General features: G+C 51.3%; 1 protein-coding gene across 6 annotated transcripts in view; it reads right to left on the reverse strand.

Moving 5' to 3' along the window:
- The window catches only part of EDA (ectodysplasin A), an 86,893-nt gene extending 65,477 nt beyond the window's left edge, over nucleotides 1–21,416 (reverse strand). For all 6 annotated transcript variants that reach the window (XM_063346859.1, XM_063346857.1, XM_063346855.1 and 3 more), the window contains exon 1: nucleotides 21,053–21,416. In XM_063346859.1, coding sequence (XP_063202929.1) covers nucleotides 21,053–21,334 — 282 coding nt within the window. In that variant the 5' untranslated portion in view covers nucleotides 21,335–21,416. The remainder of the gene's footprint in view (nucleotides 1–21,052) is intronic.
- Nucleotides 21,417–22,300: the final 884 nt, after the last annotated feature.

The following is a 22,300-nucleotide window of genomic DNA, read 5'->3' on the forward strand; positions in this document are numbered from 1 at the left end:
CCAACTGCCACTGCCACCTGTCCTGGTCATGCCAGAATGTGTTGTGCCACCTCCAAGGGTCTCCATTCCTCAACGGCCATCGCCGTCCCAACGTCCTGCAATACCCGGCTGTGACAAACAGCCTGGCTCATTTACAACTCCGGAACCCCCCGATTCTTCCCACTAACTACAATTTGGAAGTTGGAGAGGGGTTGGGTTTTTTCCCCCCCTCATTTTAAGTGCCATAAGTGTCCCTCCTTTTAAGTGCCAATGCTTCCCGGCAGACAGGGCCCCGCCACCGGGCGCTCGCCGTGCACCAGCTGCACCGGCCGCCCCGCGCTCCCCCGGGCAGAAAACCTGAAGCTTTATGGATGCACTTACCTACTCCCCTCTGAGCAACAGCTGCCCATGTGGATTCAGTTATTCCGGAGCAGCTACTCCGAAACGGCGCTCGCGAGAAACCCCCCCTGCGCGGAGAAACCCTCGGCAAATATCAAAGGGAGATGTGACAGATCACGAAAGGCGATGGCAATGCCCGGGACTCGCCTGGCCGGGTGCGACAGAGCTCTCGGGTTCAGCTGAGCGAGGAAAACTCTGGAATAACGCTCGGAAGACCCCGCTGAGAGGGATGAGGCTATGGAATAGCTTTCCAAGAAAATATGGAAGCAGAGTTGGCTCTGCTGCCCAAACAGTGAAGGGGAAATGAAGCCAGGCAGCAGAACGCAGACGGCAGCAACAATCCCCATCTCCTGACAGCCCAGGTGCCGACGGGCACATTTTCCATCACCCCAACATCACCTCCTTTTATTTATTAAAATAAGCTCCTAGAGATGGTGGCACGGGCTGGGGGGACAGGGGACAAACTCCACTGAAGGACAAAGACCTTTGAAACGGCGCTGGGCGAGAAGAGCAGAGATGGGCTGGGCGAAGGTCACCCCCATCCCAAAGCCGGGGTTAGAAGCTGTGTTTTTTTCCTGCCATTTCAAGCACATAATCACTCGCATTAGTTGCTAGAGACGCCTCCCTCCCAATTCTTCGCTGAATATATTGTCTCACCAGGCAGAGGAGTATGAACTCATCGTGGTTTCCCAATCCTGACCAAGGGCTCCGCGAGCTACTGGCAATACATATAATAAGTTATTATGCAAATAAAAACTGGACTCAGCCAAGTGAAATATGCTGGCTCTTAAAGTCCCATCTGCATCACAGCAAGGATCTCAATGAACTTTAAAATACTTATTGTCACCACAATGGGCAATATTATATTCTAGTTTGGATCTGTTCCTTCAGAGCATTAGCTCTCATTTGTAGATATTTTTAGATTTTCCTATCCCACTCCTCATTATGAAACACTGAGCTGCAGATTGATTTATTTCTTAAAAGCAAGTTGCTGTTTTCCCAATAACAGATTTAACAAATTTGTTCCACCTGTTCAGTTATGCTTCCAATGTCTTTTTTGTGGTTTCATTGAAGTTTTTTTTAATCCAAACCTCAAAGACTCTAAACTCAGCATTAAAAGACAAGCTCAGCATCATCACTACCACTCACAATTCAAATGCTGCTCCAAATTACTGCAAGCTTTCATTTGTAAGTCGATACAGACAGCAAGATTATTAAGCTTAATGGCTGTGGGCGCAAACACACGCTCTTCGGAGGGCATTCTCCTACTGTAAATCCTACCTCTGCAGCGCACAGGGGCTGGCTGCGTTATCCTCAGCATCTTCTGTCACCTTGGCCAGCCTTAGCCGCCGATTATAAATAGACGGCTATTAAAAAAAATAAATCAAATCATCCTATACTTATTCATCAGAATCCCTCGATCCCAGCGTTTTTCACTGCTTTATCGCACCGGTGTGGGTCAGACACCGATATGGGGAGCCCTGGGAAAGGCAACGGCGTGGGGGAGAGCTCTCGGTCTGGAGGGGATGGATATGGCGCCATAAACACCCCCCCGCTTTTATTCCAAGGTGCACGGCTGTATTCCCGGGACTTGAAAGAAAAGCTCGGTGCTGTGATATTTCATTAATGTAATGACAAGCAGCTTTCTCCCATGCCCAGCTCACTGAGGAACTTTACAGGCTGATATTAATAACAGCAGATGTACGGTTACCTTACCAGCAAGAAATCACCCTTTTGGCAATTCCTTGTAACTGGAACAATAATTAGAGTTCTCAAACCTCTACAGCCAGTCCAGATAGTTGCCAATTCTGAAATAACTTGAAATAAAAGCAGGGAACGACAGGGAAACCTGCGTTCAGCAGAAACGCATTCAGCCTTTCATGTAAGACCAAAACCCCATCCTGACAATCGTTAGCCATAAGACTAATTATCTTGGGATTTTATTTATTTTAAAAGTTGAATCTAGGGAACTCTTTGCTATCGGGTACCACTACAGTCAAGAGCCTCAAATAATTACAGGGAATACTCAGCCGTTTGGATAACAAGCATGCACAAAGTAACAAAAGATGGCACAAAATTAGAAAGTGATAGAAACGCTCATTCTTCAACATCCAAGAGACATCCAAGCTGTGAACAGAAAGAAGCAGTTTACCAAAAGCTGAATTATTTCATAATGATAATAATAATAATAATAATAATAATAATAATAATAATAATAATTCACAGCTCTCTCCAGACTCGCTGGTCCCAGCTCCATCACACCAACTGCACGGACCGGCTGCACCCCTGGATGAGCCCCACATCTCCATCGCTCCAGCCCCACCTTGGACCACACGCTTCTTTACCGAGCACTCCAAACTCGGCTGCAGTTCTCCCCATCTGTGTTATCATATTTTCCCCTCCAGGCCTGATGGTTAACACCTTGCCCACAGGTCTGCTGGTGGGTCCTCAAGCAGGTAATGGTGCCAGCAATGACGTGCTGAGAGACCTGCCAGCAGGTCTTCTCCTGTGCTGTAGGGGAGTAGGTCACCTGAACACAAGCACCCAGGACGACACCTGTACTGAGCACCCAGGGTGGCTCCCATACTGATCACGCACCACCCTGGCTGGGGTCAGAAGCAGCACGATGCCTTACGGTGCTGCCAGTGGGACTTTGCAGGACTCTTCAAAAGAAGATGCTCACCAGCTACCACCCTGAGGTGGTTTTAATCACCATCAATGAATGAAGAATCCGTCCTGAAGGCTGAAGCTCCAGAAGGAGGGAGCCCACCCTGGCAGCAGAAGGGAGATGAGGGGCGCAGGACACCAGGGCACGGACAAATTTACCCTTGAATTGAAGAAATGGGACTTGGCTGCTGCTCCAAAAGACCCAATGGACTACTTTTAAGAACAGTTCATTTGCTTAAACGATAACCTATTTTCATGTCGCCTTGACTGACAAGTGATCACATTAGAAGTTCAAGTCTTAGAAGAATAATTTTTAGATTTCCAAAATCATTCCTCAGCAAATAATTTAGAAGCAATGTTTAACTGCAGCAATTTATTGGCAGAATGCAGGAGTGCACAGGTGTGCACAAGAGCTGGCCAAAGAATTCTACTTAATTTATGTGCAAACAGTTACGTTATGGAGATATCATAGGGGGAAAAAAAGAAAACTAGGATCCTGTAAGAAATGACCCAAGCCTTCTCAATCTGAAAGTGTTGGCATTGTACAACGAGAGCAGAAACCTGAGAATAATCTTCTTCATTCTTAGCATGAAGGCTGGGAAAAAGCAAAATAATTTTATTCACCAAAGGGATCCTAAAAGTGGGAAACATACCTAGTGACATGTTTCCAACTGGGTAGCATGAAAATTTAATGCTTAATCCAATTTTAACCTAAATCAAATTTTTAAGAGTATGTGAGACTTGGTGTTATCAAAGTAATACTCGAGAGGCCTGAGTCTGAACCAAGGCTTGCCTCTGCGTTTCTCCAAGACCCATGACCCAACCTCCCTCTAAATAAATTTGCAAAGAAAAAGTTTTATTCCCCTTGCGGCTATTTACAAACACAACCGAGGGCTCCAACAGCTAAAGCGAGGGTCACGCAAACCTCGGCTGCCTGCTCTCCTTCGGCAGCACCCACCATGGCATCTCCCGAGGCTGCACCTCATCCCAGGTACAGATCCTTTGCTCCAGAGCAAAATTGGTTTGGATCTTTTCCCCCCAAAAGGAAAAATTTCTACAAAGCCCCGCCGCGCTAACAGAAAGAGTCTACTTTTTCGGGGGTGGGGGGGGAGGGGAGAGTTTGGATGTAGCCTGAGGGTGAACCAAAAGCTGACTGTGGTAAATCCCGACTGCCGCTGAAAGTCATTTCATCGGGGTCTCGGAGAAAGCAGGCAACGGGAGAAGAATAGCAAAAGGGAAATCCTGCCACAGACATACAATTTGCACATGCACTCACTTGCTTTTATCCAACAATTAAAGCCGTTTCTCCCCAGCCGCCGCTCGGCGTAGCCATTACCGGTTGAGTGACAGCTTTACAGGCCTGAAAGCTATTTTGTGTAGGGAATCAACAGCGCGACACAGCCCGCGCCGTCCAGACACGAGCCCCAAACGCCGACTGGTACACAGAGCTGTCAACATACTTCACTGATATAATCAACTGAAAATGTATAGAGCTGCCTGGAAAAAATATCCACCCCGCCAGATTACATGCTCCGCTGTCTCCAACTGAACAAAAAAAAAAAAAACACAAAACAGTTTTGAAGCACGCCAAAGTTCGAGAACTTTCAAAATATTAGTTAGTTGCTGCAAAACAGATCCAGGCTGGCCAGAAGAGCAGCAGGTAGTACCATACTGTTGATAAAAAGAGAAGAGTACCTACAAAAGCAGCCAAACCTTGAAAAGGCGGACAATGTCTACAAGATTTAAAAGCTCCACCAAGAAGCCAGCTTGCCTTCCTTTGCTTTTTTAAGTGCTTATTTGTTCAGCAGTTCACTCAAAGAGATAAGAGCCACCACCAGCCTAAGGGTCTCAAAACCATAGCGTGCATCAAGGCTCAGCACAGGCTACTGTAGCCCTGCTCAGAATTAGCCCTCAGGCCACCACAAAGGGTGAATCCCCCGCCCTGATGACACTGCTGGACCTCTCCCCAGTCTTGGAGGTGGAGCTGAGAACCCAACCTGCAACACTGTCATCATTCCTACCCAATACTCAATCCATTGCGTCTTGAGCTTCTTCAGCAAGATGCTGGAAGATGCAGTGAAGCCCAACATGTCTCTGAAGCCTCCTTACGAGCAAAGCATGGCTCTGCTGATCTTCTGCAGATGTAGCAATCAGCACCTCCTAAACGGACTGACATGCCTCTTCCCCATGGACAACCAACCTGGCAGATCACGTTGGAAAAAACCTTTTGTAGATAAGAGCCCAAATTCAGCCCAAACCAACCACCAATGCGTTATCTCTGAAACGAGTGGCACAATTCATTGTACCTAACACTGAAACAGAGCACTACGTGAGACTGTTCATCCATCCTGCAACTCAAGCCATCTCACACACACATCTTCACTCGCTTTCAATCAATCTACATCAATACATCTTCCTACACCAGCTCTTCCTAAATCACTCATCTTAAGGTGTGAAAGCCATTAGTCCACCAAGCCCAGCTAAATCAACCAACCTAGGAGGACAAGGGGCAATGGGCACAAGCTGGAACACAGGAAATTCCATCTCAGCATGAGGAAAAACATCTTTACTTTGAGGGTAACAAAGCCCTGGGACAGGCTGCCCAGAGAGGTGGTGGAGTCTCCTTCTCTGGAGATGATCCTGTGCCACCTGCTCGGGGTGACCCTGCTCTGGCAGGGGGGTTGGACCAGACGTCCAAAGGTCCCTTCCAACCCATGTGATTCTGTGAAGGGCCACCGCAACAGCAGCTGCCTGGGACACAATACCAACAGGGCATCGCTTACAACACAGACAATCTCTTCAATCTCTAAACTGCTGGTAACCACCATAAAATTCCCCCATAGAAGTCTAAGATATTAAAACCCAGAGTACTGGCCTTAGAAAGACTAAAAGCCAGGAAAAAAACCCACAACCACCCAAAAAAACAAGAAATTGCCCTGGGTTTTGTTACTGTTGTTACATTGCAGGCACCCATCAGCCTGACACGTACCGACACAAGAGCCCACAGGCGAGCCGGCAAAACGAAGCACGGGGCCGGCCAGCTCACCCCATGTTGTTGGCTTGCTCGCATTCACTTGCTCGTTGTCAGACCTTTCCCCGAAGCACAATTAATCTGTGTTTTTCCTCCACAACCAAACTCTTTACTAACACAAACATTTAATTTGGGTCCATTTTGGGGCAAGACCACGGAAGAAGAATTTCTGGAACAGCAATAACTCCAGCTCAGTTTTGGAGACGTAAGGCATATTTCATGTTAAGATGTCAGTTACTAACATTTAACGCTAACAGTGTCATTTGCCCTTCAGCTAGAAGAAAGGCATGTAAGCAACCCTAACCCAACTGAAGTTTCCCCATTGCAAAGCATTTCTGCCAGGAATCACAATTTGAGTGTCGTGTTTCTTAGGCCCTTCTTTGTATAATAACCCTCTAAGTCCATGCCCAGAGACAATGTTTATTGCTCGGCAGTATACATGCCAGCGTTAACAGGGCATCCCAGACGTCATCTGGACCAGCTTCACTGTCAGCGCTTTTCTGTATCATATAAAATTATAGGGAAATAAAGGGGAACAGCTAGATGAGAACTAACATTACTGCTTTATAACCCGAACGATTGTTATTGATTTTTCGTGCCAGAGTGCCCCTATTTCCTCCTCCCAGCAACATTTAAGGCCAATTCCAGTCCCAGCACAAGGCGATGCCATGAAGGCCAGGCGGGGCGGGTGGCAAGCTGGCTTTATGGGTGACACTGCCATAGCACCCTCAGCACGTGTCCCCGCGGGACGGGCTGCACGAGCTGCTCCCCTCCAGCCTCCCACCCTTTCCAAACTCCATCTCTTGCTGTCCAAAACAAATGTTTTCTTTAAGTTGTTTCTAAAGCCCCAGTTTGCCTGCCTCGAACAGCCTCGTGGACTGAAGTTAAAAAGCATTAATTCAAAAACTCTCAACTCCAGTGTTTTTAAAACTCTGTTTTATGAACTATCTAACTCTACTTGGCCTCACTCTAATTAACCACTAAATGCCAAGTAGTCAAACAAAGAGCAAAAAAATAATTTGTTATCTTGAAGCTGCATCTGCTCACAAAACCTGCAGTGGTTTTTTTGTTGCTATTGTTCTCGAGGTTTGGGCTTTTTGAGAAAGTGTACTTAATGATAACAAAATTGCTAGGTAAATATGTCAGTGAGACCTTCCCTGTCAGCCGTAGCCTTGGGGTGTGATTTCTGTTCACAACATAAAAATTTCTCGCTCTTTGCCAGATTTCAGATAGCAAACTTGGATCCCCTGGAAGATACCTGGCGTTGCTTTTGTACACCAGCAGCAGGAATATTTAACTGCTTGAGTACCTGATCCGGACATGCAGCTTGAAGCCACACAGGACCTTCGCTGGGACCTGACCCAAAGTTTAACTTCCCCAACAACCCCCATTGACTATTGTTACCAGAATTATCATTTGTAAAATTGGTTTTCCGGCATCCTCAGACTTGGGAAGAAGAAATGGTTTTAAGCCAGGAGGGATCAACAGCAGAGAAGCTCATGGTCCACCAGGTGGGGGGACACCAGCCTAAGGGTCTCTGGAGGTTTTCTTCTGAGCCCAACTGCAGCCACCTGCATGCAACCGGGCTCAAAACCCAAAAGTCTTCATTAAATGGGAGCGATCTAGTTAATATTTCAGCCAAAATCCCCCCCTTGAATACTTTGGTCCAATATTTGGGTACTGGAGGAGAACTCCTCCAGTTATTCTCAGCTTGATGTGACCCTCAGCCCTCACCTCCTCCATGGGTTTGCAGAGGGACCCAATGGCTTTGGTGTGGGTTGTCACCGGCTGGAGGGGACTGTGAGGACAGAGGGAAGGGGACGGGGCTTTGCTGAGTGAGGGGAAGCACCACTAGGCACCGAGACACTCAAACTTCCATATCACTCCCAAATAGCCTGGTTATTCCAAAAAGCAAGAGAAAAGCAGAGTGGCAGACTAGGGAGGAAAGAGTTGACAGCTATTTGCTGTATCTAGCGTAATTTTCTTTGGCAAATCCAGCCTGTTGTTAGAAATGTGCGCCAGACGCCTGGATCGGCAGAGCTGAGCCTGCAGGAGCAACGCTTTGTATTTAACACTTGAAGACCTCAACTTCCGAGAGCTCATCCTACCATTTCATACCAGCCAGCGCACGAAGACGGCACATATGGAACCGACTAAGGCGCTTGATGCAGCGCCTATAAATTGTCCAAGCCTTGCAGCCGCACATAAGAGTGCTAACAACAACTGTGCCGTACACATTTGTTTGAAGTCCGATCCTGCTTTTATTAGGGGCGTGCTGCTTTCCTCTTCAGAGCTCTGCACCGGCTGCTGCTCCCCGATACATGACTTTGCCGCTGGCTGGGACATTTGCAGCCAGGGGTGATGCCAAGGTGCAGCCACGGAGCCCAGCTCCCAGCAGGGTGGTACGGGGTTCCCCCCCACCCAAAATGAGAAATAGCCACCCCCCGCCACCAGCACGCACGGGCAATGTGGGGGACACAGCCCTGAGCTGTGCTGTGCTTGATTTGACACAGGGGTCTCTCGGGATTAAATACGCCAGCATCCGTATGATGAGCGTAGAGGTTCACTGCCTCTCCTAAGGAAAATCCACCCTACGAGCAAAACGTTTGGTGTTTCCCATCGATCCGGTGTTTCGCCAGACACAGAGGCCAAGGGCAGCTGAGCAAGATTAGTGCTGAGCCTCCACAGGCTCAGCTAAAGGCTTTAGTTAGAGGATTTTTCCTGCACACATTCCCTTTTTCTGCTTCGAACACGACAGCAGCATCACTGCAACTGAAGAATGAGTCTGAATTCTGTCACCGCATCAATAAAAGCTCAGACCTGCTGCAAAGCCCAGCTGTGGCTTATTCAATCTTCTGCTAAAGAAAAACAAGAGAAAACTCATTCATGAAAAGGTACATAGCTGAGAAGAGAAGCAAGCAGAAGGAAAGGGGTTTGTGTGCGTTTTCTTTCGACACGGGAAGGTCTCCATCCTCCCATGAACTTTGCTACCTGAACACCTCATTCACTAGCAGCGTTCCTGGGGTTTCCAACACTTAACAGCAAAGCAGAGATAAGCAAGACCAAAAAAACAAAATAAAAACCCATCAAACCCTCCTAAACCCCAAGCAATCTCAGGACAGCGGGCAGGTGATGCAAGTTTTCCCCAGAAGATTACTTCAACACCAACAGAAGCAGCAGCAGAACTAAGTGGTTTGGGGTTACTCAGTCTCACAACTACTGGGCCTTTCTTCTCCTTCAAAAAAAAAAACCAAACAAAAACCAAAAAAATAATCAAAAAAACCCTAAAGCAGTAGCCAGCAGATACGCAGCTTGCTGGTGACTACCCATGCTCTCACGTATAGTTAATTTAAGTCTCCAAACCTGCTTCTAGCCATGTCTCACAAAGCACAGCCACCTTCCCCATGCCTGCGGCCAAGGGCAGGAGCCCCGGGACAGCGAGCCCTCGGGATGCTCCGCTCTCCTCAGGCGGGTGGTTCACCAACAGCCCCTGCCCAGGAATGCCCCGGGATGCCCGTCCCTCTCTTTAAAGCTTAGGTATCTCAATTTTTTCCTAGCAGTTATCGCAGCAGCAGGATTTAACATCAGCAGGGTGATTCTGTGCATCCAGCCCATTTCAGCGCAGCAGCATCCTGCACCTTAAAGCCCACCCCTGCCACATCGGAAACATTTTCCTGCAGAAGTGCCTTGGAAGCTCTGGCACATGAGCCTTGGTGCAGAAAACCCCTTTTCCCCCCCATTTACCTGCTCTTTGCTACCACCAGAGCCCAAAAAACTGCAGCAATGCTGCAAAAATCACTGATCCCTAGATGTGAGCTCCAGCCTTACACATGCAGTTTACTTGTACGTTTGGGCTTTCAAAATTAAGTTCTGCGACCTGCAAAACCATAGTGGCTTTGGGAAGGGATGAAGATGGGTCAGCAGCCAGCAAAGAGGACCAGCAGCGCTACTAGAGGAGCTGGCATTAAAACACAGCATCACCGCTAAACCAACTTCACTTCCCTCATAAGCTTATTCTGTTGAACGCCAACAGAGCTCTGTGCAGTCCAATAACCTGTGGACAAGCCATCTTCTGAGTCAAAACAACTCCTTTCAACAACAGAAGAATCACAGAATGGTTTGGGTTGGAAGGCACCTTAAAGATCACCCAGTGCCACCCCCTGCCCTGGGCAGGGACACCTCCCACCAGCCCAGGTTGCTCCAAGCCCCGTCCAACCTGGCCTTGAACCCCTCCAGGGATGGGGCAGCCACAGCTTCTCTGGGCAACCTGGGCCACGGGCTCACCACCCTCACAGCAAAGAATTTCTTCCGGAGATCTCATCTAAATCTCCCCTCTTCCAGTTTAAAACTGTTACCCCTCATCCTATTGCTCCATTCCCTAATAAAAGTCCCTCCCCATCTCTCCTGTAGGCCCCCTTTAGGGACTGGAAGATGAAAACTCCAAGCCAGCGATAAAGATGCAGCTAAAAAGAGGATAGGATAATCTTTTAAAAATGACAATTAACATCTCTAAACTTCACCTTCCCCCTACACACAGAAAAGGTCTCCTTTTGGTCTTGGAAAGGGAAAAATCTCCCTCAATGTACCCCAATGACACAGAGGGAATTCTGGACTTCCCCCTGTCCCTTGGACAGGATCACCCGGCTCCCCGGCAAGAGTTAACACCCACCGCAACCTCCGCAAGCACCAACAAGCCCATCCATAGCTCAAAGGCAGCAAACGTACTAATTTAGCTCATTATCACTAAAAAGATAGTAAAAGCTGCAGTTAAAACCCAACTATTTTCTTCACGGGTTTTCATCCTGCTCTCTGGATACACCCCATCAGCTGCATGGCCAGCAACTCCTCATTTCGTCTGATTTTTCTGCCATAGGGTATGTTTTACAGGAAAGCACGAGAATTAAAGCTTTCCAGGCAGAAATACCACCCCCCTCCTAACTCCTGCGGATCCAGGTTTCCCAACGCCTGATGAGTCTCCGGGTGAAAGGCATGGACAGGCAGCACTGCGGCCAAAAAGAAGAAGAAAGATCTCATTTTTGAGCCTGACCTGTTTAGTCCTCTGAGTGTCACAGCAGGTCAGCAACAGTTCCAGCTATCAGCTTTAAATCATTTATCCTATTTTTCCTACCCCATGGGAAAAAAAAAAAAAAAAAAAAGTGTGCTAGTTAAGGTTAGCAGTAGCTCTGCAACTTATTTGCAAGGTTGAAGGAAATAATTGCTCCAAAATGATTTCCTGGATTAATTTCACCCAGCCCAGCACACGGAGAAGATGGGAAGGACCATGCGGAGTCTGGTTTGGCCATTAGCGCCTGCCCCACGCTTCCCTGGGAAACCCGGGAAACGCCGCTGCCGCTTCACAAATGAGAAAATGAAAGGAAAAACTCAAAGATTCTCATTTTTTTTTTTCCTGCTGGACAAGGTACACTGCATTTATGTCTGCCGGCCCCAAAAGCTAATCAGGTATTTGCGGTGCATCTGGGAATGTGGCATTGTTTTATCCCCCCTACGAAGCCCCTTCTTCACCGCGGCTGCCCCGGAGGGAGCGGGAGCAGCTGAGCATCTGCAGCCAACGCAGCCAAAAATACCCATTTTCTTGCTCCAGCGCGGGACGTGCCATCAGGAGCCCTGGTCTCATCTTTTCTCCTGTTGCAAGCACTTAATATTATTTACATAGGAAAAAAAAAAACCAACCACGCGTGCAAACCTACTGAGAAATGCTGACTGTAACGGAGATGGAGAACACTGAATAAAACGACTGAAAATCCCAGAGCCAGGGGACAGCATTTCTCTGAGACATGCAAATCTTATTCCGGGGGACAGACGGTCTCTTGCAGTGCTGGCGGCTGCGAGGGAGCGAGGGACCACTCTTGGGGAAGGAATGCCAATGTTCCAGCCCTTTAGAATAAGAAATGGAAAAGGAAGAAGGGACAAGACAACAGGAATTTGATGAAGAAGCACGAGGAGGTTTATATACAGGGAGCAGTGCGCAAGAGCAGCAGCATCCAGGGTAACTATCATGGGGAAACAGGAAAGACATCCTGGATCCAGGCCAGGAGCATCAGCGCTGGTCCACCATGAATATGGCTCAGCCTTGTCCACGGTGGAGACCACAACCCCCATGCAGCCGCCCCCCAACTCTTCCACCCGAATATAATTTACAATTATAGAGCTGTTACATGCTCTGAGGTGGATTTTACTTCCAGTGCTGGCCTAAAAAAAAAAAACTTTCTCAGTGTCTTCCCCCTTCCACCTTGTGTGCCTCAAGAGAGATTTACACCACAGATGAATTGCAAAGAGGGATTAAGGGCAGCCAGACAAAGGCTGGGCACAGCGGGACAGGGCTGCATTGCCACCGGGGATGGGACACCGAACCCTGCTGTGTCACGGATGGGCTGCCAGGCTGGGGGGGGACATTGTGTCTATTGTGAGGAGGTAAAAGCAGCCGAGACAACGAGGGCCTGACCCTGCAGAACACCATCTGCCAACATTGCTGGGGCTGTCTGGTAGCCCTGCGCTGCCCAAATTCAGCCCACGGCTGGGACACAGTTCAGGAGGGGTGAGCAGCTACTAGCCATTGCTTTGCCAGCCGCTGCAGCAAAGCCCTGCTGCTGCCAAGCCATGCCATGGGGTGACATGCAGCGCCCACAACCCCATGCAACACGACGCCTCACCTGCTGCAACACCGTGTCGAGCGATGGCCACCATGGCAACGCCATGCCACTGCAAAGCCACGCCACGCAGCAACCACCACTGCACAGCCATGCTGTGTCACGCTGATTAACACCCACTGCTGCAACGCCATGCCACACCACCCCACATAATGCCCACTGCTGCAAAGCCACGCAATGCCACTCCACGCCATGCAATGTCCGCTACTGAAAGCCATGCAACGCCACCCCACGCCATGCAACTCCCACTGCTGCAAAGCCATGCCATGCTACTCTATGCCCTGCCACACATCTGTTGCTGCAATGCCACCCCATGCCACCCCACACCATGCAATGCCACCCCATGCCACCCCACACCATGCAATGTCCACTACTGCAAAGCCATGCAATGCCACCCCACGCCATGCAACGCTTGCTGCTGCAAAGTCATGCAATGCCACCCCATGGCATCCAACTCCTGCTGCTGCAAAACCATGCTGTATGGCTTTGCAGCAGCGGGCACAACGCCACCCCACAGCATGCGACGCCTGCTGCTGCAAAGCCATACCATGCTACCCTACGCCATGCGACGCCTGTTGCTGCAAAGCCATGCAACACCACCCCACGCCATGCAATGCTCGCTACTGCAAAGCCATGCAACGCCACCCCACGCCATGCAATGCCACCCCACGCCATGCAATGCCACCCCACGCCATGCAATGCCACCCCACGCCATGCAATGCCCGCTGCTGCAAAGCCATGCCAGACCACCCCACGCCATGCAATGCCCGCTGCTGCAAAGCCATGCAACGCCACCCCATGCCATGCAACGCCACGCCAGGCAGCACCCACTGCTGCACAGCCATGCAACACCACCCTGCGCCACCCCCACGGCCGCAAAGCCATGCCACGCAAATGCCCGCCGCTGGCGTCCCACACTTTTCTCAACACTTTGAGGTCTCCCGAGCGAACGTGGGCGAGCAGAAGGCGCAGGCAGCAGGGGCCGGGCTGTGCACGGTGTTCCTCCTCCCGCAGCGCACGCAGCCCGATCGCTGGCAGGTTTCCCTACCACTTCGAGTTGCCGCTGGGTTTCTCCCACCACGAGAGCCGTTCCTAAGGAAGTGCAGATACGGAGCGGGGAACGACAAGCCGCAGCCGAGGTGCGGCTCCAGCAGGAGGATGCTGGCACTTGCCATTTGGAACACATTATAGCCCTGGCATTTCATCAATACAGGCTTGCATATTTAGTACTTTGCACTTACAACAGAATTTTATTTGGGCTTATGGAAAGAGCTCATTTTAATATCCACCCATCTGTGAGTAATTATTTTTGTTATAGTAGCATTCGGGCCCAACTGGCATCAGCACCAGCAGCGTACAACAACACTGCGTTTCCCCAAGAGTTTTTAACAAGAGAGCACTTACAACTGCAACATGTAAAAGTCTAGGCAAGAGTTGTATTTTCCCCCTCCTATAAAGGCCGTTAACTATTTTAAAATTGCATCCAAATCTCACTGTAATTTCGTACTTGTGCACAATGAATTCTGACAGATTACACATCTTCAGAGACACACTTACCACTTACTCACTGCATAGTTTACCCAGCGCTTTCCACCCACAAAACCCCCTCAGCCTCTCACATACGGGTTACCTTTCGCAGCCAGACACCTCTAAAAATAACATCCTCTTCAAGTGTTGAAAGATATTAAAATATAAAGTCATTAACATATAATAAGACTGGAATGAGAGCTTCGCATGCTCTGAAGCTTTCAGGGTTTGGCTTCCCGTCAAGAAAAATATATTGGATTAGTATGAGAGCAAAATTAGGATAGTGTGCACTTTAATTAGCATTACAAGACACTACATGTGTATGGAAGAGCAGAGATGATTTATAGTATTATGTGGTAAGAAAAATAATGTTAAAAGGTTACAATAATATCAGTTTGATAAAGCACTGTGTACTATGAGGTTAAATGAAAAATAACTTTGGAATGCCACCGAGTGTTCTTAAAAAACACGGGTTTGAGCGTTTGCCAGTTAACTCATCTAAAAATTGTGGAAAACCCTGCAACTTTGGTCACGTGTCGGTCAAACGCATACTTTGGCAACAACAACCTTCTCCGTCATGGAATTCAATAAACGCCGATAAAAAAGTCCTGAGTCCTCGCACAAAGTTGTAGTATTTACCCTTCATGGAACGAGCAGAAAATAAAAATAAAGAAAACATACTGGCAAGCTCGGGTCCGGAAGGGGAAGACAAGGCAGAGCCCACAAAAGCCTGGTGGGCAAGGAAGCACCGTGCTCCACCGCCGTCCCACCGCCCAGCCTCCTCGGGACAGCGGCCGAAGCAAGGGCTGATCGCTTGGACACTCGTTTGCTTAATTATTTCTATGTCACCCGCACTTGGTGTGCGCCACTGTGCTCTCCCCTCCGCGCCCACGCCTCCCAGCGCAGGCAGAATGCCGGGGCTGACCCTGCCCTGATGCGTTATTCCCGCGTTATTCCTCTGTTATTCACATTTTTCCGCCTCCGACAAGACTTCAGCATCCTCACATTCCTCTGTGAGATGAAGCCTGTCCTCCTCTCCTTCCCGCGCATCGCCGAATTAATTACACACTTGTACCCCCTCTGCTCTTGCCTGGAAAAATTACTCTTTCTTTTGGACTCCCACAGTTATTTTCCAAAAATTGGTCATTTTCCCTGGCAGTTTCACTCAAGAGCACCCGAGCACACAGGGCAGCACCCACCGTCCCCAGCACGGGGCTGCCCGCGCTCTCCCCGGGTACAGCCACCGGCTGAGAACCTGCCCGACGGCAACACAAGCTTCGAGACAGCAGTTGCAAATCACATTCCCTGTTTTCCAACTGCTTCTTGTCTCCCAGATATGAGATTTTTCTTTTTCTACCTGTTCGCTATTTTCGCCAGCACTTCGAGGGTTTCCCCAGCCAGACACCCCCACAGCTGACCTGCGCTTGGGGACGCCCGAGCCGCAGCTCTTTATTTTTCTCACTGATTGTTTCCCCCTTTCCAAAGGGGAATTCCTAAGCTCCAGCCCTGGCGGCTGAACAGCTCGGGAGCGGTGACATCCCACCGCGTGTGACACAGTGTCCGTCTCACCTGCTCGGGGTAAGGAGGCAGAACCAAACGCACGCCGGCAGCATCATAAATCTCTGTAAAGGAGCAGAAGGTGTCTCAGTGGCAGGGCACCAGCTGGGCAGTCCAAAGGAGACGGCTCCTCCGCAGGCCGGGAATTAAACCTACGGCACGCGCACGGATGCGCCTCAAACCCTGCGGGCAAAGTGCACGCCGCACTTAATTTTCCAATTAATGCAGCATAGCCGGCAGCTCCTGCCACTCTCCTGTGCCATTTTCTTTTTAAAAGGAGGAGCTGATGGACTCGCGCCAGGTTTTGTACAGAATATTCGTAGGAATAATAGCAGAAATATGTTTTCTATTTGCTATCAGGCAATCCGGCTGCAGCCCCCTCTCCCCACCACAGACCCCAAACCTCAGGAATTTTATCCTCTCTGTCGAGGGATGGGCACCATTAAAAGGTGAACGAAGGTTACCAGAGCCCTGACGTGTTATACCGCGCTGCGGTCTCCCTTTATCGCCCTGCAAGAGCTTCCTTGAGCCACAACCAAGACTGCCAAAAGGGTAATCTGAGGGAAAACCCGCCACGAAATGCATCCCTTAACACCATCTTCCTTCTGCTCCGCGGCCCACCTGCACGGACTCGGGGCTTCCATCACCCCAGGTCAGAAGCCACAAAATCCCCCAAGTACGAGCCCTGCACAGGTATTTAAAGGTTTGTGCCCCGCGGGGAGGCTAATGCCGGAGAAGCGTTTCCAGCAAGACGCTCTGCTCCAAGCTTTCAGCGCGCTGTCAGGTCTCAGCTCTTCCCCGATCCATCACGCGCCGGTGCAGCCCCTCCAGCTCGGGATGCGGGAGCCAGACACGGGGATGAACGTGCATGGATGAGCTCCAGGTATGCTCGGGGAGGGAGAAGTCTCTGGAGCAGCTTTAACGCCTCTTACACCCCTTGACAGCACGTGCAAATCACACCTGAATGCCGTCCCGTACTCTGGAGCTGGAATTGAGACAAAAGGCCAAAATAATTGGTATTTTCTTTTACATTAAGACCCCAAGGTGCCCGCATGGCTGAGCATTAACACCCTTCTGCTTTTACACTAGGTAAGTCTTGCCTCGATGTTCTGACCAACCTTCAAAACTCCGTGTCAGTATAGAGCTATGTACACTACGCTAATAACATCACTTTGAGAAAGTACAATTATTTTGAGAACAGACCTGGCCAAAATCCCCTATTTTTGGTTACGACCCTTCGGTGGCAGAGTGTGAAGGACAACACGATGTCCCTCTGCCCTTGCCCTTTCCCACGGCCATTTCCAGAGGCCAACAGGCCACCACCCTTTCTCTAGGTGAAACCACACAAATAATTCACCAAGAGTTACTCTGCCACAGCATCCTCACCAGAAATGGAGAAAAACCACGTACGTTGCCCCCTAAATCTCTCCCTGCCTCCCCCTCAAGTAAAGCCAGGTCTTCATTTTTACTAAATACAACAAAAAGCAGCGTGCATAGACTAATTTGCACACTCTCACTGGATTTCTTTATCCACGACTACATGCAAAATATTACTTCGCCTCTAAAGCTTTATTCCTATGATTTCCTTGTCAAACAGGCAAGCAGGCTTTTAGAAGGCAGATATAAATTAACGAGGCCGTGTACCGCTTAACGACTGCTGGAAGAGAAGGGCCCTGACTGCTGCTGCAGGAGATGGAGGGATACAGGTGGGAAAGGGAAGAAAAACAAGGTAACGAGGAATTCGGAGGTTCATAGATGTTGCTTTGGCAGAATTACAAACACCGTCAGGAAAGCAACGATATTGCCAGGGATGCCGATGTAAGCGCTGCTTTTAACATCCCTCATTAAAAAGGCGAGAGGCGGGGAGCCAGCAGGGACACCTTTGGCACGGGGGGAGGTAAGTGCTGGCGACCCCATTGCTGCTCAGCACATTTTTTTGGGTGACTCAGCAGACCCCTCCCAACCCCCTCCGGGGCATCCGCAAGCGCCTCCACCATTGGTTTGATCTGACAGATCCGATGGATATTTGATCTTATTCCAAGAGGCTTTGGCAACTTTGAAGCCTGTCCCAGGACACTCACAAGGGTTTCGCCCGGCGCCGGCGAAAATACAAGTTTTTGCAGAAATGTGGCACGACACGGACTTGCTCGGAGCAACGGCACGGAAACGATGCTCCGGGAGGCTCAAATATTACACGGATGATTTTTGTTGACAACAAACCACAATCGAGTTTAGGCGTAAGATATTTTAATGAGCGGTCGGCGGGACCCCGCTGCCTGCTCTCCGCCAGCGCAGCCATTAGCAAAGCGCCTGCCAAACGCTAACGAACACACCGACAGAATCACTTTTGTATCCCACGAGAAGTGGGATCCCGGCGCATCCGGCCAAAGGGATTATTTTGATTTTAGCAGAGGGCTGAACGTACCGCCACTCCCCGGGCTCCGCTATCGCATCTCGGAGGGATGGCAATCGAAGAGCCGATGAATTAAAGCGGCGCTAACAAACTTTTCATCCCAACGCCAAACCGGTGATGCAACACCCCGCAGCTTCTGGGACAAAGATGTGAACTCCAATGCCTCAACCTCTGCCATGAAAAATTGCCCTTGTATCTTAAATGAGTTACATATTTGAATACCCTGTAAGATAGGGAAGCGGGGCGTTATCGAGCTGCCAAATCTCACTCCTGTCATGAGGTCATTTCTGGCGCGCGGCCAGGCACGATTTCTGCCAAAAACAAAAAAAAAAAAATAAAATCTCGGTGCTGACCATCGCTCCCCGGCCTTCCCCCAATTCCTCTCCCTTCTGCCTCAGGTCAGGAAGGCAGCGGGGGGGGAGGGGGAATAAAACAAGAAAAAAAAAAAAAAAAAAAAGAGAAAAGGGTCAGGAAGGAGAATATTTTTTGGTTTTTAAATCAGCTTGTACAATTGTGGTCCATGCGGTCATTACTCATCCTCTTTACTGAAGATATTCAGCATCACTAAGCACAACCAAAGGCCTGTTTGAGGGCTCACAACACTTTATTGGGATGCCGGGTCCCCCCCCAGCACACTCCCATTCCGAGCGTTCCCTCGCAGGTCCCTGGGAGAGGGATGCCATTGATCAGATCACTTGAAAGAATTCCTTAGTAATTTCTGTTTAATGTCTGTAAGCATCTGTCTCCCGACACACGTGCACGGGACCGTAATTTGGATTTACCAGCAACGCAGCTGGGCTGCTCCGGGATGGAAAGCAGCGAGGAACCCCATACACACCCCCAAGGTTTTAACACTGCTGATGATAACTTCTTGAATAAAGCTGTTTGCAAATACCTCATTTCCTTGCTTCACTCACAGAAGGGATATATTCGGAGCACCCTAAGACGCAGAAGGTGGCTGGCTTTAGCTGCACATAGACTCAAGCAAACGGTAAGGGAGGAAAGGCGGCGAGAAAGAGGAGAGCAGCGCTACTACAAATACCACGAGTTACACGTTGTCACAGCACCGGTTCCCAAACAGAGCATTTTCAGTGCCAGCAGCTCAGCCGCAAGCTGCGCACTGCCCCGGGAAACCCAGCGTCTCGCATGCCCTGCCCACGAGGAAACTTTCTCTCCCAACCAACTGCTTCAATATGTCCGAAGGAATTTTTCATCTTTCGCCTGACAGGCCAGATGTAAAAAATAAAGAAATAAATAATTAGCATTACCTTATCTGGAGTATGTCAGCTGTAACGAGCGACGCTTGGATCTTTGTACACATCCAGAGACAAATTATCTAACGCTGTAATTTATGAATGCCTCAACTATTTACCCTGGTATTTCATTATACATTTGCTGGAGAGAAGAGCTCTAAAGACTAAGCAGATCCAGCACGATAACACGAAAGGAACTTCAGCCACATGCTATTACAAGACAACCTAAGAATTCCAACACGACACCAAGCTGCTCCGACTCACTTCATGTTAACATCGCTTAAGTACCGAAGCGGAATTAAAAAAATAAAGCAATGTCCAGATAGCACGGGTTCTCTCCGGTTCAAGGCTCACTTAGATTTTATTATGGGAAGCTGCAGGATCCAAACGCACCAAGCATGAGCCCGGCTTTCCCGGGAGCAGCCGAGGCCGGCGCAGCCGAACAGCTGCCAAGTAGAAGGAAGAGTTTCCAAACTCGCCGCTTTATCAAAGCTATTTTTGTCCTCCTGCCCCCCCCCCCCCCGTCCCATGCATTGATAACCAGCAAGGCGAGGGCTGCCGGGACGCTGCGGCTGAGCTTTGCGTCTCTGCCCCCCCTGAACCCCCTGGCGCTTTGGGGGAGCCGGCCATCCGCTCGCCGGGCTCCAAGGGGAGGAAACTCCTTCCTCCAGCTTATCCTGCTCGCAGCGAGGGTTTTGTGCCTGGAAAAAATGAGCTAAGTTTGGGAGCGGAGGCCCCAGCTCTGCTCCTGCTCTCCTGGAGGCTCTCAGGACAGGCGAGTCCCGCCCCCCCCCGGGCACCATCACTCCCCGGGGCTCGGAACACTGGCCGGGAAAACCGGAGGCAGAAGCCAACCTGTCCCGCATGGATCAGACTTAGAAGCTGCTGGGGGGGGACACATACATGCTGAGCCATCACCGCACAGGCTGACTGATGCATCTAGGTGGCGGGGGCGGGGGGGGGGGGAAGGAAAATTCAAATAATTTGAAAAAAAAAATAAAAATTCAAATAATCAAAACCACCCCAAGGAGGAGAGAGGCGAGGAGGGGGGCGGGCAGGGATGAGGATTTCCACCGTAAAGCGAGGTAGGCAGGAGGGGTGGATGCACAGCTGAGCTGTCCTGAGCTCTTCGGCTGCAGCACGGACCCCCCCACGGGGAAGGGGGGGAGGGGGGGCTGGGACCCCCGCCGATGGCACAAGCACCGCGCTCCCCCCCCCGGCCGAGGCCGGGCTGTCGGGAGCGCGGGCGACACGGCGGGGCTGTCACGACAGACCGACAGGAGAGCGGCGGGCTGCAGGTGGTTTGAGGCTTCCCCCCTCCCGCCTCTTTTTTCCTAAATAAACACAAACGGGGGGGGGGGGGAAGGGGGAGGGGGGTGTTGTTTAAAAAAGCGCCTACGGGAGCGGGACGGCCCCAACCCGCGGGCGGAGGGATGGAGCCAAACACCGCCGCGGTCCCCGGGGCGTGGGGGGGACGCTGGGCTCCGCGACAAGTGCGGTGCCTCCCGGCCGGACCCCCCCATCCCCGCCACCCCCCCGCCCCCGGCCCGGCACCCACCTGCTGCCGCCGCTCCGCGCCCTCGGCGGGTCGCTGCGGCCGGCCGGCTGCCGGGGATCCCGGGGCCGCCGCCGCCGTCCCGTCCCGCCTCGGCGGGGCGGCGGGCTGCGGGCCGCGGTCGCGGCGGAGCTCGGAGCGCAGCTCCAGGTAACAGCCCAGCGTCAGGACGTGCAGAGCCAGCGACAGCGCGAAGAAACCGAGGAAGAGCCGCCAGCTCCCGCCGCCGCAGGCGCAGCCGCCGCGGGGCACCGCCACCGCCGCCTCCCTGCGCTCCGCGCCCATGGCCGGCGGTACGGAGCGGCGAGCCGCTACTGCTCCATGCTCGGCCGGGGCGCGCCGTGCCGCCGCGGGGCTGCGCGGCCGGGGCCGCCCCAGCGCCCCGCCAGCGGGGCGGGGCTCCGCAGGGGGCGGGGCCGCGCCGCGAGATGGCCACGCCCCCCGGCCGCGAGATGGCCACGCCCCCCCCCCGGCCGCTGGCCCGGCCGCCGCGGGAGGTGGCCCCGTTGGAAATGGGGTGGGGGTGGTGGCCACGGAGGGCGGTTGGGGGTGGCCCGGCGCACCTGGGTGGTGCGGCCCCGTCTTTTGTTCTTTTCTGCGGGCAAATTGGGAGAATTGTTACAGGGTGGAGCTGGAAGCGGTGGAGATTTGGAGCGCTGTGGGCAGCTCTGGAGTCCTCAGCACGGGAAGGACGTGGACCTGTTGGAGCGGGGCCAGAGGAGGCCACGGAGATGCTCAGAGGGCTGGAGCCCCTCTGCTGTGAGGACAGGCTGAGAGAGCTGGGGGGGTTCAGCCTGGAGAAGAGAAGGCTCTGGGGAGACCTTAGAGCCCCTGCCAGTCCCTAAAGGGGCTCCAGGAAAGCTGGGGAGGGACTCTGAATCAGGAAGTGTAGCGATAGGATGAGGGGTAATGGTTTCAAACTGAAAGAGGGGACATTTAGATTAAGTATTAGGAAAGAATTCTTTACACTGAGGGTGGTGAGCCCCTGGCCCAGGTTGCCCAGAGAAGCTGTGGCTGCCCCATCCCTGGAGGGGTTCAAGGCCAGGTTGGACGGGGCTTGGAGCAACCTGGGCTGGTGGGAGGTGTCCCTGCCCAGGGCAGGGGGTGGCACTGGGTGGGCTTTAAGGTCCCTTCCAACCCAAACCATTCTGTGATTTCCAAATCAAAAATCTGCAAAGAGGGAGGCTCCCTTTTTACAAGGAGTCGCGTGGAAAAGACGCGGGGTAACGGGTACAAGTGGCTCCAGGGGAG

The sequence above is a fragment of the Chroicocephalus ridibundus genome, chromosome 9, assembly GCF_963924245.1.
Source record: "Chroicocephalus ridibundus chromosome 9, bChrRid1.1, whole genome shotgun sequence".
Taxonomy (NCBI): Eukaryota; Metazoa; Chordata; class Aves; order Charadriiformes; family Laridae; genus Chroicocephalus; species Chroicocephalus ridibundus.